The 13,429-nt window shown below is 31.6% G+C and overlaps 1 protein-coding gene across 1 annotated transcript in view; it reads right to left on the reverse strand.

Annotated features, from left to right (window-relative positions):
- The window catches only part of LOC114340253 (transient receptor potential cation channel protein painless-like), a 35,289-nt gene extending 22,361 nt beyond the window's left edge, over positions 1-12,928 (reverse strand). Inside the window, exon 1 of the mRNA XM_050646224.1 lies at positions 12,690-12,928. Within this exon, the coding sequence (XP_050502181.1) occupies positions 12,690-12,928 (239 nt within the window). The remainder of the gene's footprint in view (positions 1-12,689) is intronic.
- Positions 12,929-13,429: the final 501 nt, after the last annotated feature.

Raw genomic sequence — 13,429 nt, forward strand, 5'->3', positions numbered from 1 at the left:
ATTTGTTTATAAGCCAAATAATTGTTTATAACTTTAAAACATTGCTGAGGCTGCTTAAATAATCCGATTTCAATTCTGTAAAGTGAATTCGATAGGTGGAGTGCTTCTTTATATGTAAAAAAATTGACAAATCTTTGTATGTTCTAATTTTTGTTGTGCAAGATTTTAAAAAATTAAAAATTTTTAAACAAGTTTAGATTGCAAAATTATTATGCAAAATCTAGTAAGTAAATTTTAATGAAATTTGGTGGACGGTTTTAGCACATTACAAAAATTTTCTAATTGAATTGGAAGGTTCCAAGTGTAACCTAAGTGATGGAAAAACATTGAATAAGGACAAGCTTGTTTTGTCCCCTTATTTTATATTTATTGCTATATTGCAGCAAGGGTGATAAATTAAGACATTTTTAACCAATTGTATCTGATAGAAAATTTAATTATCTTTGTTTTATTCCTATACGACTTTGTTCCAAAATAAATCGTGTTAAAGTTATAAGCAAAGAAAGTAGAAAAAAAAAAAGAAATTTTTTGAAATTTTTAAATATTTTATTTTTTTTATTAATGTTCCGGGCATATTTGAGAAGGAGCATAAGTCAATTATTATTAAAGAAGTTATCACCTAACTTTATCCGCAAAAATCCGATTGTCACCTCTCACATCCACCTAAAAGCAGATCCTTCCTGGTCTAATAAAGCATATTTCTATTCTATACGCTTGTTCAATTATTGAAACGCATCTTTGGCCCGGTTAGCTTCGAAGATTGTAGCAATCACTCAACTGACGTTATGCAATTTGACGGTGATTTTCAGTAAGGTGACTTAAAAACCGCGTTTATTGTTAACAATCCGTCCAAAAATACTCAAACTGCGCTTATCAATTTTAGAGTGCTGTAGATTTGCAACCATTGCAAGTTCATACGCGAGTGCAAGTAGTGTATGAAAACGTATATTTTGTGTATTCAACTGTCAAAGAATGGTGTCGAAAATTTAAGAGTGCAAGATAAGAGATGAATGATAAGCCGCGACCAGGAATTTCAATTAGAACAATTTCAGAAAGTATTTATGTGAGCGTAGAATCTGTCCATAGTATCGTACACAAACTAGGTTGCAGCACAAAGTTTCTGTGCAATGGGTTTTTGTCTCGCCTCGCCTTTTGCCATAGGACCAAAAAAGCTGGCGTGTGGGTTTATATTAATTTGCAACATATCACGGGATACGGGTAAAACAATAATGACTTTCTTTCGTTAATAATTGCTGGCGACGAATGTTCCGTCTCATTTCCAAAGTGGTGATGGAAAATGTACAATGAAAGAGATGGAGAATATTAGAACATCCATCTTATAGTTCCGATTTATCTCCTTGTGATTTTCACATCTTTGGGTCACTGAAGAAGGCGCTAAATGGTAATCGTTTTGAATCGGACAAGTAAGTACAAAATGCAACAAATCAAGTATTCAAGCAACAGCCAATAGAATTCTTTAAGCAGGGGATACATCATCGATTTTGTGAAACAATGATGTGCCTTCATTGTAATGGTAATTATTTGTAGATATATTTGCTAATAATTTTTTTCTGGACCAAATATGAGTTTCAATTGAACAAGATTCGTATTATTCAAAAATTTGGTGTAATTATAAATAACACGAAAATCTACCAGCATAATTTTAAAAATCGTATACGGCGAAAATGCGGGTCCGCAGTATAACGCCAAATTAATGTCAATTAACAGTTGCTGCCTGCAGACAAAGACATTTATTAAATCAGGTCTAAATTAATTAATAGAACGCCTTTTACTAATTAGGATGAATTAATATAAACAAGGCATTAATTATTCATTATACTTTGAAAGATATTTTAATGTTAAACCATTTTAATATGGATTAAAATATTCTCTACGCTACAGTAGGAAAAATGAAAGAATACCCATGAACGAACATATAAAACACGCTGTATTTTCCTGTCACCGTGTCACACAAAACATTGGCCAGCGCAAGTACATGTAATAATTATTGTTACATGTACTTTCACTGGACAATTTTCTTTGTGACACGGTGACAGGAAAATACAGCGTGTTTTATATGTTCGTTCATGGGTATTCTTTCATTTTTCCGACTGTATGTATTTCGATATTTTCTTTCCAAAACCATATATACCGGGTGGTAAATCGTCAACCGGGCTATACGAAAGTCAATGGGAAATTCTAAATTGTTGAATTATTGTTTCCGTAGTTATTATACATCAAAAGTCCTGAAAAACTATTTGTAGAGGCCTGAAATCTGCATTGAAAACAAATGTTAATATTTTTCTACGAATTAAACATATTCCAAAATTTTGCAAAAATATAATAGGTCTGGATCCCGCGTATGACAAAAAAAGTTGATTAATAGCAAGCTGAAAATTTGTTAATAGCTTAAGGGTGTCTAGTCGGATAAACTTTGATATATGGGAACACTGGAACAGGGGTAGCTTTAATTGTGGAACAGGTTAAAAATTTGGATAGGTCAGACAACGAAACCGGCACATTTAATTTGTCCGACAGAACAGACTTAAACTCTCCGAACAGAGATTAAACTCTCATGCAAAAATCAGACTGCTATTTATCACCTGTCATAATTCCTGTCATTTGACATATTCTACATGTTCCACTCATTAAAACACCCATTTGGCGATAAATAGCAGTCTGATTTTTGCATGAGAGTTTAATCTCTGTTCTGAGAGTTTAAGTCTGTTCTGTCGGACAAAATAAATGTGCCGTTTTCGTGGTCTGACTGTTCCAAATTTTTAACCTGTTCCACAATTAAAACTGCCCCTGTTCCAGTGTTCCCATATATCAAAGTTAATCCGACTAGACACCCTTAAACTATTAACAAATTTTCAGCTTGCTATTAATCAACTTTTTTTTCATACGCGGGATCCAGACCTATATACAATACATTTGCCAGATTATTAGATATTTGCGAGAAATATTTTGCATCTGAATAATAGTAGAGCTAATAGTAGAAGATCCGATATAAGGTCAAACTTCATCTAACTGTTTATCGGATAAAAATTATTGGATATGTAATTTAGCATGTTAACAATTACAACAAAACAAGGGGTGCCCGATCTAATTTTGTTCTAACTATAATTAATTAATAATTAAAAAATGACTTTTTTATGATTTAAAAAAAATCTCTCGACCCGGTCAGACATTATTTTAGATTTTTTTTGATCATTCTAAATAATAAAGGTATTTTGTAATTTTTCTCTAAAAAATAATCGTTTTCGAGTTATAAACAATTTAAAACTGAAAATAGAACGAAAGATGACTATTTTCAAGGCTCAAAAACACAACTAAAAAATATCATTTTTGTATTCATCAGGTACCGAAATTCAAGTTCAAACCTTCTGTCATGATAAGAATTTTAGCCGTGTTTTATTCTAAAATATATTTTTTTAATTGTTAATGAGGAAGGTTTCTTAGGGTTAGCCGACATTAACAACGAAAGAACAATATTTCAAAATGAAGTAAGTCCAAAATACTAATCAAAAACTAATAGAATAAGGTTTGAGTTTGAATTTAGGTATTTTGTAATTTCAAAAATGATATTTTTTACTTATGTTTTTGAGCCTTGAAAATCGTAATCTTTCGTTCTTTTTTCAGTTTTAAATTGTTTATAACTCAAAAACGATCCACTTTAGAGTAAAATTACAGAAGACATTTTTTATTTAAAATGAACAAATCATAAATAATATCTGCCCGGGTCGAATTTTTTTTTAAATTCATAAAAAAAGTCATTTTTTAATAATTATTAGTTAATTATAGTTGGAACCAAATTAGATCGGGCACCTCTTATTTTTTATAATTGTTAACATGCTAAACTATATATCCAATCATTTTTATCCCATAAACAGCTAGGTGAAGTTCGACCTTATATCGTATCTTAAGGCGGAGATACATATGCGCTCTGCTCGGTGTGCGAGCCGCTCGCGCGCAGCGTATTCGTCAGATTAGTACGTGTTTTCAAGTGACGCACAAACGGCACGCACACAGCGCACCACGATCTAAATTCTGTCGGTTTTTCAACAAACGCTTTGATGGTTCGCAATACGTATTTGGACGGGTTTGCGAGTGGTTTGTTGGTTTTGGCGCGCATGAGTTGAATATTTGTTAGTAATGGAATGGTCGGAACTGTCGGAAGGAAATTGATGTTTACCGTGGAAAATCATTATTGTGGGATCCTCAATAAAGAACCATTTAATTTAAAGAAACAACTTAAATCCGATCTGAACGGAAATAGAAGCTGAAATAAAAAAAATGTACATGCGGACCTTTTTAAAAAATGTTAGTTCATTGTTGTACTAAAAATAACATGTATTAAAAATAAGATTTATTATTTTATTTGGGCATAAGCCACAATTCGAGTTTGAAATCAAGTTTACTTGACCTTTCGACTTTCACTTCGGAAATAGTTATCAATATCAAAAAAACATTCATAAGCAGATATATATTATGTGTCACCGGAAAGCGAAATAGGTAACGCACGACTTGGAGAAACTATAGTTTTCTAACTTCGTGTCTGGTGAAGCAACGCAATTGAAACAAGCGGATATATTATAATTGTGTCACCGGAAAGCGAAAAAGGTAAGGCATACTTGGAAGACCCAATAGTTTTCTAACTTCGCTTCTGGTGAAGCAACAGAGTTGGAACAAGCAGATATATTATAATTGGGTCACCGGAAAGCCAAAAGGTAACGCACAACTTGGAAGACCTAATAGTTTTCTAACTTCGCTTCTGGTGAAGCAACGGAGTTGGAACAAGCTGATATATTATAATTGGGTCACCGGAAAACGAAAGAGGTAACGCACAACTTCGAAAACCCAATAGTTTCCTAACTTCGCTTCTGGTGAAGCAACGGGGTTGGAACAAGCAGATATATTATAATTGGGTCACCGGAAAGCCAAAACGGTAACGCACAACTTGGAAGACCCAGTAGTTTTCTAACTTCGCTTCTGGTGAAGCAACGGAGTTGGAACAAGCAGATATATTATAATTGGGTCACCGGAAAGCCAAAAAGGTAACGCCCAACTTGGAAGACCCAATAGTTTTCTAACTTCGCTTCTGGTGAAGCGACGGAGTTGGAACAAGCAGATATATTATAATTATGTCACCGGAAAACGAAAAAGGTAACGCACAACTTGGAAGTGCCTATAGTTTCCTAACTTCGCTTCTGGTGAAGCAACGGAGTTGGAACAAGTAGATATGTTATAATTGTGTCGTCGGAAAGCGAAAAAAGTAACGCACATCTTGAAAGAGCATATAGTTTCCTAACTTCGCTTCTGGTGAAGCAACTGAGTTGGAACAAGCAGATATATTATAATTCTGTCACCGGAAAGCGAAAAAGTTAAGACAGGGCTTGGAAGAACCTATAGTTCTCTAATTTCGTTTCTAGTGAAGCTACGCAGTTGAAACAAGCAGATACATTACAATTGTGACACCGGAAAACGAAAAAGGTATCGCATGACTTGGAAGTACCTATAGTTCTCTAATTTTGTTTCTGGTTGTAGGAACAAGCAGATATATTATGGTAGGGGAGCAAAGTATGCTAAATGTGCAGTCACTCGAGCGCTTTGGGGACCTATTGGGTTGTGATTATTAGGTCCTAAAACCAAAAAAGTTAAGTAAAATTTTCCATTTTAGTGGGGACTTCCCATTTTTTAATTTAATTTTCCATTTCCAACAATCTTTTTTCCGATTATAGCGCCATCTATCCATAATTCAAAAAAATGTTTCGAATAAAAGTTGTTTATTTTCATACAAACAATCCAAATCTGCAATAAGAAACGGGGTCTACCATTTAAGATTTTAAAGTAACCCCCCACCTCACCTCCGTGGGGGTCGTGCTTGGAACCATTCGATAAATTTTTCAAAAAAATTGATAAAGTGTATTTTGCAGTTTTTCGATATGATGTTTATTTTGCGAAAGATCGCGGGATTTGTATTTAAAATTTTAAATTTACCCCCCACCCCTCTCCGTGGGGGGTCAAGTTTGGTATTTTTCGATAGATTTTTGAAAAATATTGAACACGTAGTTTTTAGTTTTTCAATCTGACGTTCATTTCGCGAAATATTCGCTTTTTTTTGTGAAACTTTTTGACTCACCCATTTCCGTACGCCCCGCTCAAATCGTCATATTTTTGAAATATAGACTCTTTTGCATGTACTTAACTTACCTTATCTTAATCTGACAATTTCGAATATTTTAAGGATATATTTTTTTTCGGGCCCCCCTGAACGAACTCCCCTGTGTTAAGAGCCAATATATGGTGGAGGTACATCTGCAGGGTACCACGTTTCTCCCCATATGATAATCTGACGCGCTCGAGTAACTGCAAAAATCCCCGCTTGGGCTCCCCTACCATTATATTTGTGTTGCCAGGAAGCGAAAAAGGTAGTTCCCGAAATGTTCCCAAACTGTGGCTTATTCCACATAAAATAGTAAATTGCATAAGATGACACAAGAAAATAGTTTCAGAACAATACCAAAATAAGATGTAGTAGAAGTACAGGACAGAGACATGATTATCTACAATTACTAAACGTTCGTAAGTTTCCTCTGGATCGTCAAAATGAAAAATTTTAACGAACAATATCCGCGCCACGAACGCGCGGCGCACACACGGCGCGGAGTTCGCGGCGCGGATATGTATTTCCGCCTTTAGACTATAATAATTATTTTCTTGAAACGAATGTATAATTAAATTCAGTTGCTAATCTCCAAAACTATTTCACGAGTAGATTTCTCTGCATAAATGACTATTGGAGGTATAAAAGACTGTTAGAATTTATGTTTTTACAACGTAACACATGGTCTATTACTTTTTATGTTAGCCACTTGTTTATTTATATTTTTACGTATAATAAATAATGAGCCATAAATATTAGTGCCTTACAATGCAGATGTCGTTTGACTGTGTATTTATATCCCATTCAAACAGCATCTGAAGTATGTTGGATTTTTTTTTGTTATAATAAACCAGGAGTAAGTATGTGATATACAGTGTTTCACAAAATTACCTATTATAAAAAAAATTAAAAACCAAAAATATTAGATGTAATTTAAAAAACATTTTTTCGCTGAGCAATAACATTTTTGAGAAAGGTGCTTTACAAAATTGTATGCATAATATTCCGTTTGTCTAGTGTTATTATGCCTTTAGGTAGTTTTTAAGCCTTTCTTGTCACACTCATAAAAATTATTTTTCTTATTCGAATAGCTGGCAAGTTAAAAAAAAAAGTTGTTCTGTGGTTATTCTGGACGAAGTTAGTCTCTTTTTTTTTAATCAGAGATATCTAAAAATGAAATATAAACTTCAAACTTGAACTATAAAATATCTCTGTTTCTGGTTGATGGATTTTGACGTTTTTTTATAGTTTGTATATACCCTTGCGTACATTACGAATATGCCATTTGTTAATAGGTTCAATATTAAATTAACCTTGTAAATTGTTTAAAAACAACTTAAAAAATTTAGGACGATATTTTTAGGACGATTTTTGTTTAGAACTTATTTATTTAAAATACGTGAAATTAAGAAAATTTTATTTTTCTTCTTAAATAGGTATGACAAACATGTAATTTGATACATATTTATAGTTTTTTTTGTGTGTGAATTTGATGGCCTTGGCTGAGCCAATTAGCCAGACATTTTATTTTAAAAACAAACAATTTTTTTTCAATCTGAGGAATTTTTCTGTATTTCTAACTCTAAATATATGTACATAACAAACTAAAATAATAATATCTAAAAAAATACACTGATTTGGATGTAAATATTTTTTTGTATATTTTTTTATTATATTTTATTATATTATATTTATTTTTTGTATATTTTTTTTATAATATTTTATTATGTTATATTTATAGTTATAACTAAGTATTTACAACAGTTTACAAATATTTACAACAGTTTATTGTAAATTTAAGTGTAAGCAATCTATTATCTTTATAAATATATGCATAATAGGCATTTTGTAAAATGTATATTATCATGAATCTTTTGTGTAAGTACCATAACTATTTGTAATCATTAGTGTATTTGTCATTTGTGTTGACAGTATTTAATAAGAAAATTAGGCATTATCCTTAATTTTAGTGATGTTTGTATAGAGGGCGGCCATCTTGTTATGCAAAGGAGGTGCTATGCGTTTTTACACGTATTTGTTAATAATAATTAAAATTCTTAAGCAAGCACAATATATGCCTTAAAGAGATAAAGCATTTTAGTTACCTATCATTTATAATTCTTTCATTATTAAAATTACAGAAACATGTAAATCTTGTCGATTTAAAATAATAATTTATTAGAAAACTGAATTTCTTGGTGATAATAATGATGAATCAAATTAGAAATTGGTTATTTCGGTGGTAGGGAAGAAATATTACCTTTTCTGAAGCTTACGTAAGATTTCTGAATGCTTAACGCAAATTTTTTGGCTAATACTACTCTATTTCAACTTCATAATCAAGATCTTATATATAAACAAATCATAATACTGGATGTTGTTTGATGAAATTTGGTTTACGAATATTGAGAAAGTGTTATTGGTTTCTTCGGAAGAGTAAATCTAGAAGGCCTAACTTTTTTGACAATTGCTTCAAAGTGCCATTTGTGTGCACCATTAACTTTAAGATGGACTACACTCTATTTTCATGAGGCTTTATATCAAAATTTAAACTTAAAAGAATTTCAGACATTGACCTTGACTATATTAATGTTTGTTTAGAAAGCATCCATCTTGTTTTAGAAGAAAATTGGGCAATTTTAGAAATTAATAAAAAATAGCTTGTTATTGCTCTTTAAATTTGTATTAGTACAAATATCTGTAACAATTATTTGTGTTTCAAATATACCTTCATGGTATAATTATTTTGCATTGTCAATCTGGCCATGAATCATTTTTTATTACGTAATAGTAGCAGGAAAATTCAAATTTTGGTAAATTTGCAAAATCGTTTAAAGGAAAACTTAATTTTGGAGTGGTATTTGCCCTTTTTGTAATGATTTTGTTACCTTATTATCAACAATTTTGTAGATTTTATCCAGTTTTAACATTTTGTTCAAGGTTGTCGGTTGTCGCTACTTTAATATTAAGCGCATAAGCCTGAATTTTGGTTTTTGTGTAATAAATGTGAAAAATAACTAATTTTTTCAAATATTGAAAAGAAATAATGTCTTTTGGAATTCGTATAGGAGTATTTTGGAGTCAACTTCATAAAACAAAAAAAATCGATAAATTTACCTTTAAGTTTATTTTTTTATAATCCAAAATCTTTAGAGTTTAACACATTTGTTTAACAACTTTTTACTATTCTGCGGGGAAAAATATTTTGCATTTTTGAAAAGCTGGCAAGTTTAAAAAAATTGTTTTGTGATTAATCTGGACGAAGTTAGCCTCTTCCTTCAAATGAAATACGAAATATGAACTTAAAATTCGAGTTATAAAAATTTCTTTGCTGTTGTGGATTTTGACGTTTCTTTTTATAATTGTATGTACTTTTTGCGTACATTACAAACATACTGTTTGTTAATATATTTTTAATGTTAATAGCTTTAAAAAATGTTGAAAAAATTATGTAAAATTAAGACGACTTTTGTTGACATAGATAATATTAATAATAATTTAAAATTTATTAATAATTTACAACAATTTATTGTAAATTCAAATGAAAGTGATCTATTATCTAATTCTATATAAATATAAGCAGAATAGGTATTTTATATAATGCATACTATCATGCATAGGTACTTTTGTGTACAATACTATTTATAATCATTAATATGTTTGTCATTTTTGTTGACACTATATTTTTTTGTTTTATAATAAGAAAATTAGGCATTATCCTTAATTTTATTGATGTTTGTAAAGAGGGCGGCCATCTTGTTATGCAAGGCAAAGGTGTAAAATTTTCTTAAAAATTAAGAGGCATATTATTGTCATATGTGTTTTTACATATATTTGTTAATAATAATTAAAATTCTTAAGCAAGCACAATATGCCTTGAAGGGACAAAGCTTTTTATGTATCATTTATAATTGTTTCATTACTAATATTACAAAAATATGTAAATCTTCTCGATTTAAAATAATAATTTATTAGAAAACTGGAGTTGTTGATGATAATAATGATAAATCAAATTAGGAATTGGTTCTTTTGGTGGTAGGGAAGAAATATTACCATTTTCTGAAGCTTGCGTAAGATTTGTGAATGCTTAATGCAAATTTTTAGGCTAATACTACTCTATTTCAACTTCATAATCAAAATACGTATTATCAAATCATCATACATGATGCTGTTTTTATGAAATTTGGTTTAAGAATACATATTGGAAAAGTATTATTGATTTCTTTAGAAGAGGAATGCTAGAAGACCTATCTTGTTTTACTATTGCTTGCTTCAAAGTGCGTTTTTTGTGCACCTTTAACTTTAAGGGGGACTACACTCTACATTCATAATGTTTTATATCAAAAATGTAAACTTAAAAAATTTGAGACATTGACCTTGACTATATTGATGTTTGTTTAGAAAGCATCCATCTTGTTTTGCAGGAAATTGGGCAATTTTAGAAATTAACATCAAAAGCTTAAGATTCCTGTTTAAATTTCTATTATTTAGTATTAAATATCTTTTAGAATGATTTGTGTTTAAATATACTTTCACAATATAGACTATTTTGTTGTGTCAATCTGCCCATGATTCATTTTTATGACGTAGTAGCGGCAGGAAAATTAAAATTTTGATAAATTTGAAAAATCGTTTAAAAAACTGAATTTCGGAATAGTATTTGTGTTTATTGCAATAATATTGTGACTACGTTTCCAAAAATTTTGTAGATTTCGTCCAGTTTTACTATTTTATGAAGGCTGTCGATACTTCCATATTAAGCGCATATGTCTAAATGTTTCTATTTGTGTAGTAAATAAGAAAAATAACTCATTTTTTCAAATATTTAAAAGAAATGATGTCTTTTTGAATTTATATAGCAATATTTTTGGAGTCAAATTCAAAAAACCAAAAAAATCGATAAATTTACCTTAAGGAGATATTTTTTTTTGTAATCCAAAATCTTCAGAATTTAGCACATTTGTTGTCGCACATGTGAAGACACTTGTCACTTCAGCACTTTCAGATGCACATTTAACATTTTTTTCCTGCAGACTTGGACGAGTTGGCGAATTGAAATGCTTAGTCGACGGCTTCCGAAGTTGGACTACTGTATGTTTTCATCAACAAGTGTTGGTTCACTTGCGTAGGCCTATGCTTCCAAACACTCCTGCTATCCGCTGTTTATTCTTTATTGTTGTTAAACGGTGATGTAAATGCTCCTTTTTTGGATACAGGGAACATGTTCGTATACGCGGTGTCACAGAATTCATATAATTTCTTATTATAGCAGCAATTTAGGATCTTGCAGCAGGAATTAATTGAATTAAACTCGGTATTGCGCGCTGTAGGGGTGTTTCCTGTCTGTGGATATATTCACACAACAATTAGGTATTTAAATAAGTTGATAATTTTAAAGAATGATTCAGTATGATTTCGACTTTTATAGAAACACTAGATGGCAGCAGTTGTACAAACAGGACCATTAAAATAAAGAAATTTTTGTGTACTCCATATTAGTCCAGGAGCCAAGGCTTTTTCGTGGCCGATCAATGTACACGGTATTTCAGAGGGTATTTTTCATGTATATTGACCCTTCTCTTCTTTAGGTGCCGTATCTGTATTCAGACGTTGGCCGTCATCATGTTTACAATTTCCTGAAATCTTTCTCTGTCGGCTACTGCGCAAAATTCTAAATAATTCGTCTACTGTAAAGCCACACCTTTGTCTAATATTACGCACCCATGAAAGTTTCTTTCGACCAATCCATCTCTTTCCCTCCACTTTTCCTTGTATGTATTATGTATTATAAGGTGAAGCAGATGGTATTTAGGTCCTGAAATTATATAGCCAAAGCATTCTGTTTTTCTCCTCTTTATGATGCTTATAAGCAGACGTTCTGAATTCATCATTTGAAGAACATCTTCATTGGAAGTGTGCGAAACCCACGATATCTTTAGGACTCGTCGATAGCACCACAATTCGAATGCTTCTAATTTGTTTAGCATTGTGGTTTTTAACGTCCATGTCTCCCATACAATAAAGTCGACTTTACATTACATGATTTATCATGTGATTTGTCATATGATTTGGTCATGGAGTGAAATTTACATGTTTACACTGTGTGATTTGTCATATGATTTTGCATTGTTAATACGGCTCGTTTTGTCATAAGCATTGTCATGCGGCTCGTCATGGGAAAAATCATATGACAAATCACATGATAAATCATGTAGTGTAAAGTCGACTTTAGATAAACCACACATAACGTTTCAGAACCTTCTTGCGAATATTCATCGACAGGTTTCTGTTACATAAAACTTTTGTATTTTTACCCTCTGAATTCGAATTATAAACTTGCTTTTGCATCGGAAACTTGTCATATAAACAATTTACTGTTTTTATCATAAACGTTTCTGTCTACACTATCATATGCTCATCTAGAATCCACAAGCAAATGGTGAGTATCAATTCCATACCCACAAGTTTTTTCCAAAGCTTGCCTTAGAAGGAATATTTGATGGATAGTTGACTAAAATTATACCTACGTTCGTCTTGTGGTAGTTTTATCTGCTTCCAAAGCAGTTCTACTAGCCTACTGATACTACAAGTCTTATTTTTTTCGTCATGTTTTAAAAGTTCACAAGGAATGCCATCTGCTCCAGGATCTTCGTTTTCTTTCAATTTTTGTATTGCTTTGATGGCTTCTCCCTCTGTCGGGATGTTATCTTTCTCTCTTACATAGTCCATGTCCTCGAGGATTCCTGCTTTTTGCAACCTCATTTTACTTCTTATATTTAGTCTTATTCATAGTCTAGGTTTTAATTCCTTTCTGTTCTGGTTAATCTTTTTGCATTTGTGTTTTATACTTCTCTAGTTCTTTCAGTTGGTTTTCTATATGATCCTCTTTCTTTTTAGTATTCGTTTTTCCGCTCGTCTAAGCTGCCTATACCCTTCTTCTACTTCTCTTGTTTTTCGTCCTTGGAGCCTTACATATGCTTGATTTTTTTCTTTTCGTTGCTTGTGCACATTCCTCATCGTACCAGTATTTTGTCTTCCAACCACTTCGGTTGCTACCTCTTCCAATATGATTCTAAACTGCCTCCAATAGTTGCCAATGTCTTCAACTATGTCACTTATACAGTTCTCTAACTTACCTTTCAGACTTTCCTCAAATTTTTTAGCTCTCGTATTATCGTATCTTTGACAAACGCTTGACAAACGTCAAATGTTGTCTCTTTAACTTCTGTGACTTTCTTTGCATTGATTCTAGCTTTTATTTTC

This window comes from Diabrotica virgifera, chromosome 3, assembly GCF_917563875.1.
Source record: "Diabrotica virgifera virgifera chromosome 3, PGI_DIABVI_V3a".
NCBI lineage: Eukaryota > Metazoa > Arthropoda > Insecta > Coleoptera > Chrysomelidae > Diabrotica > Diabrotica virgifera.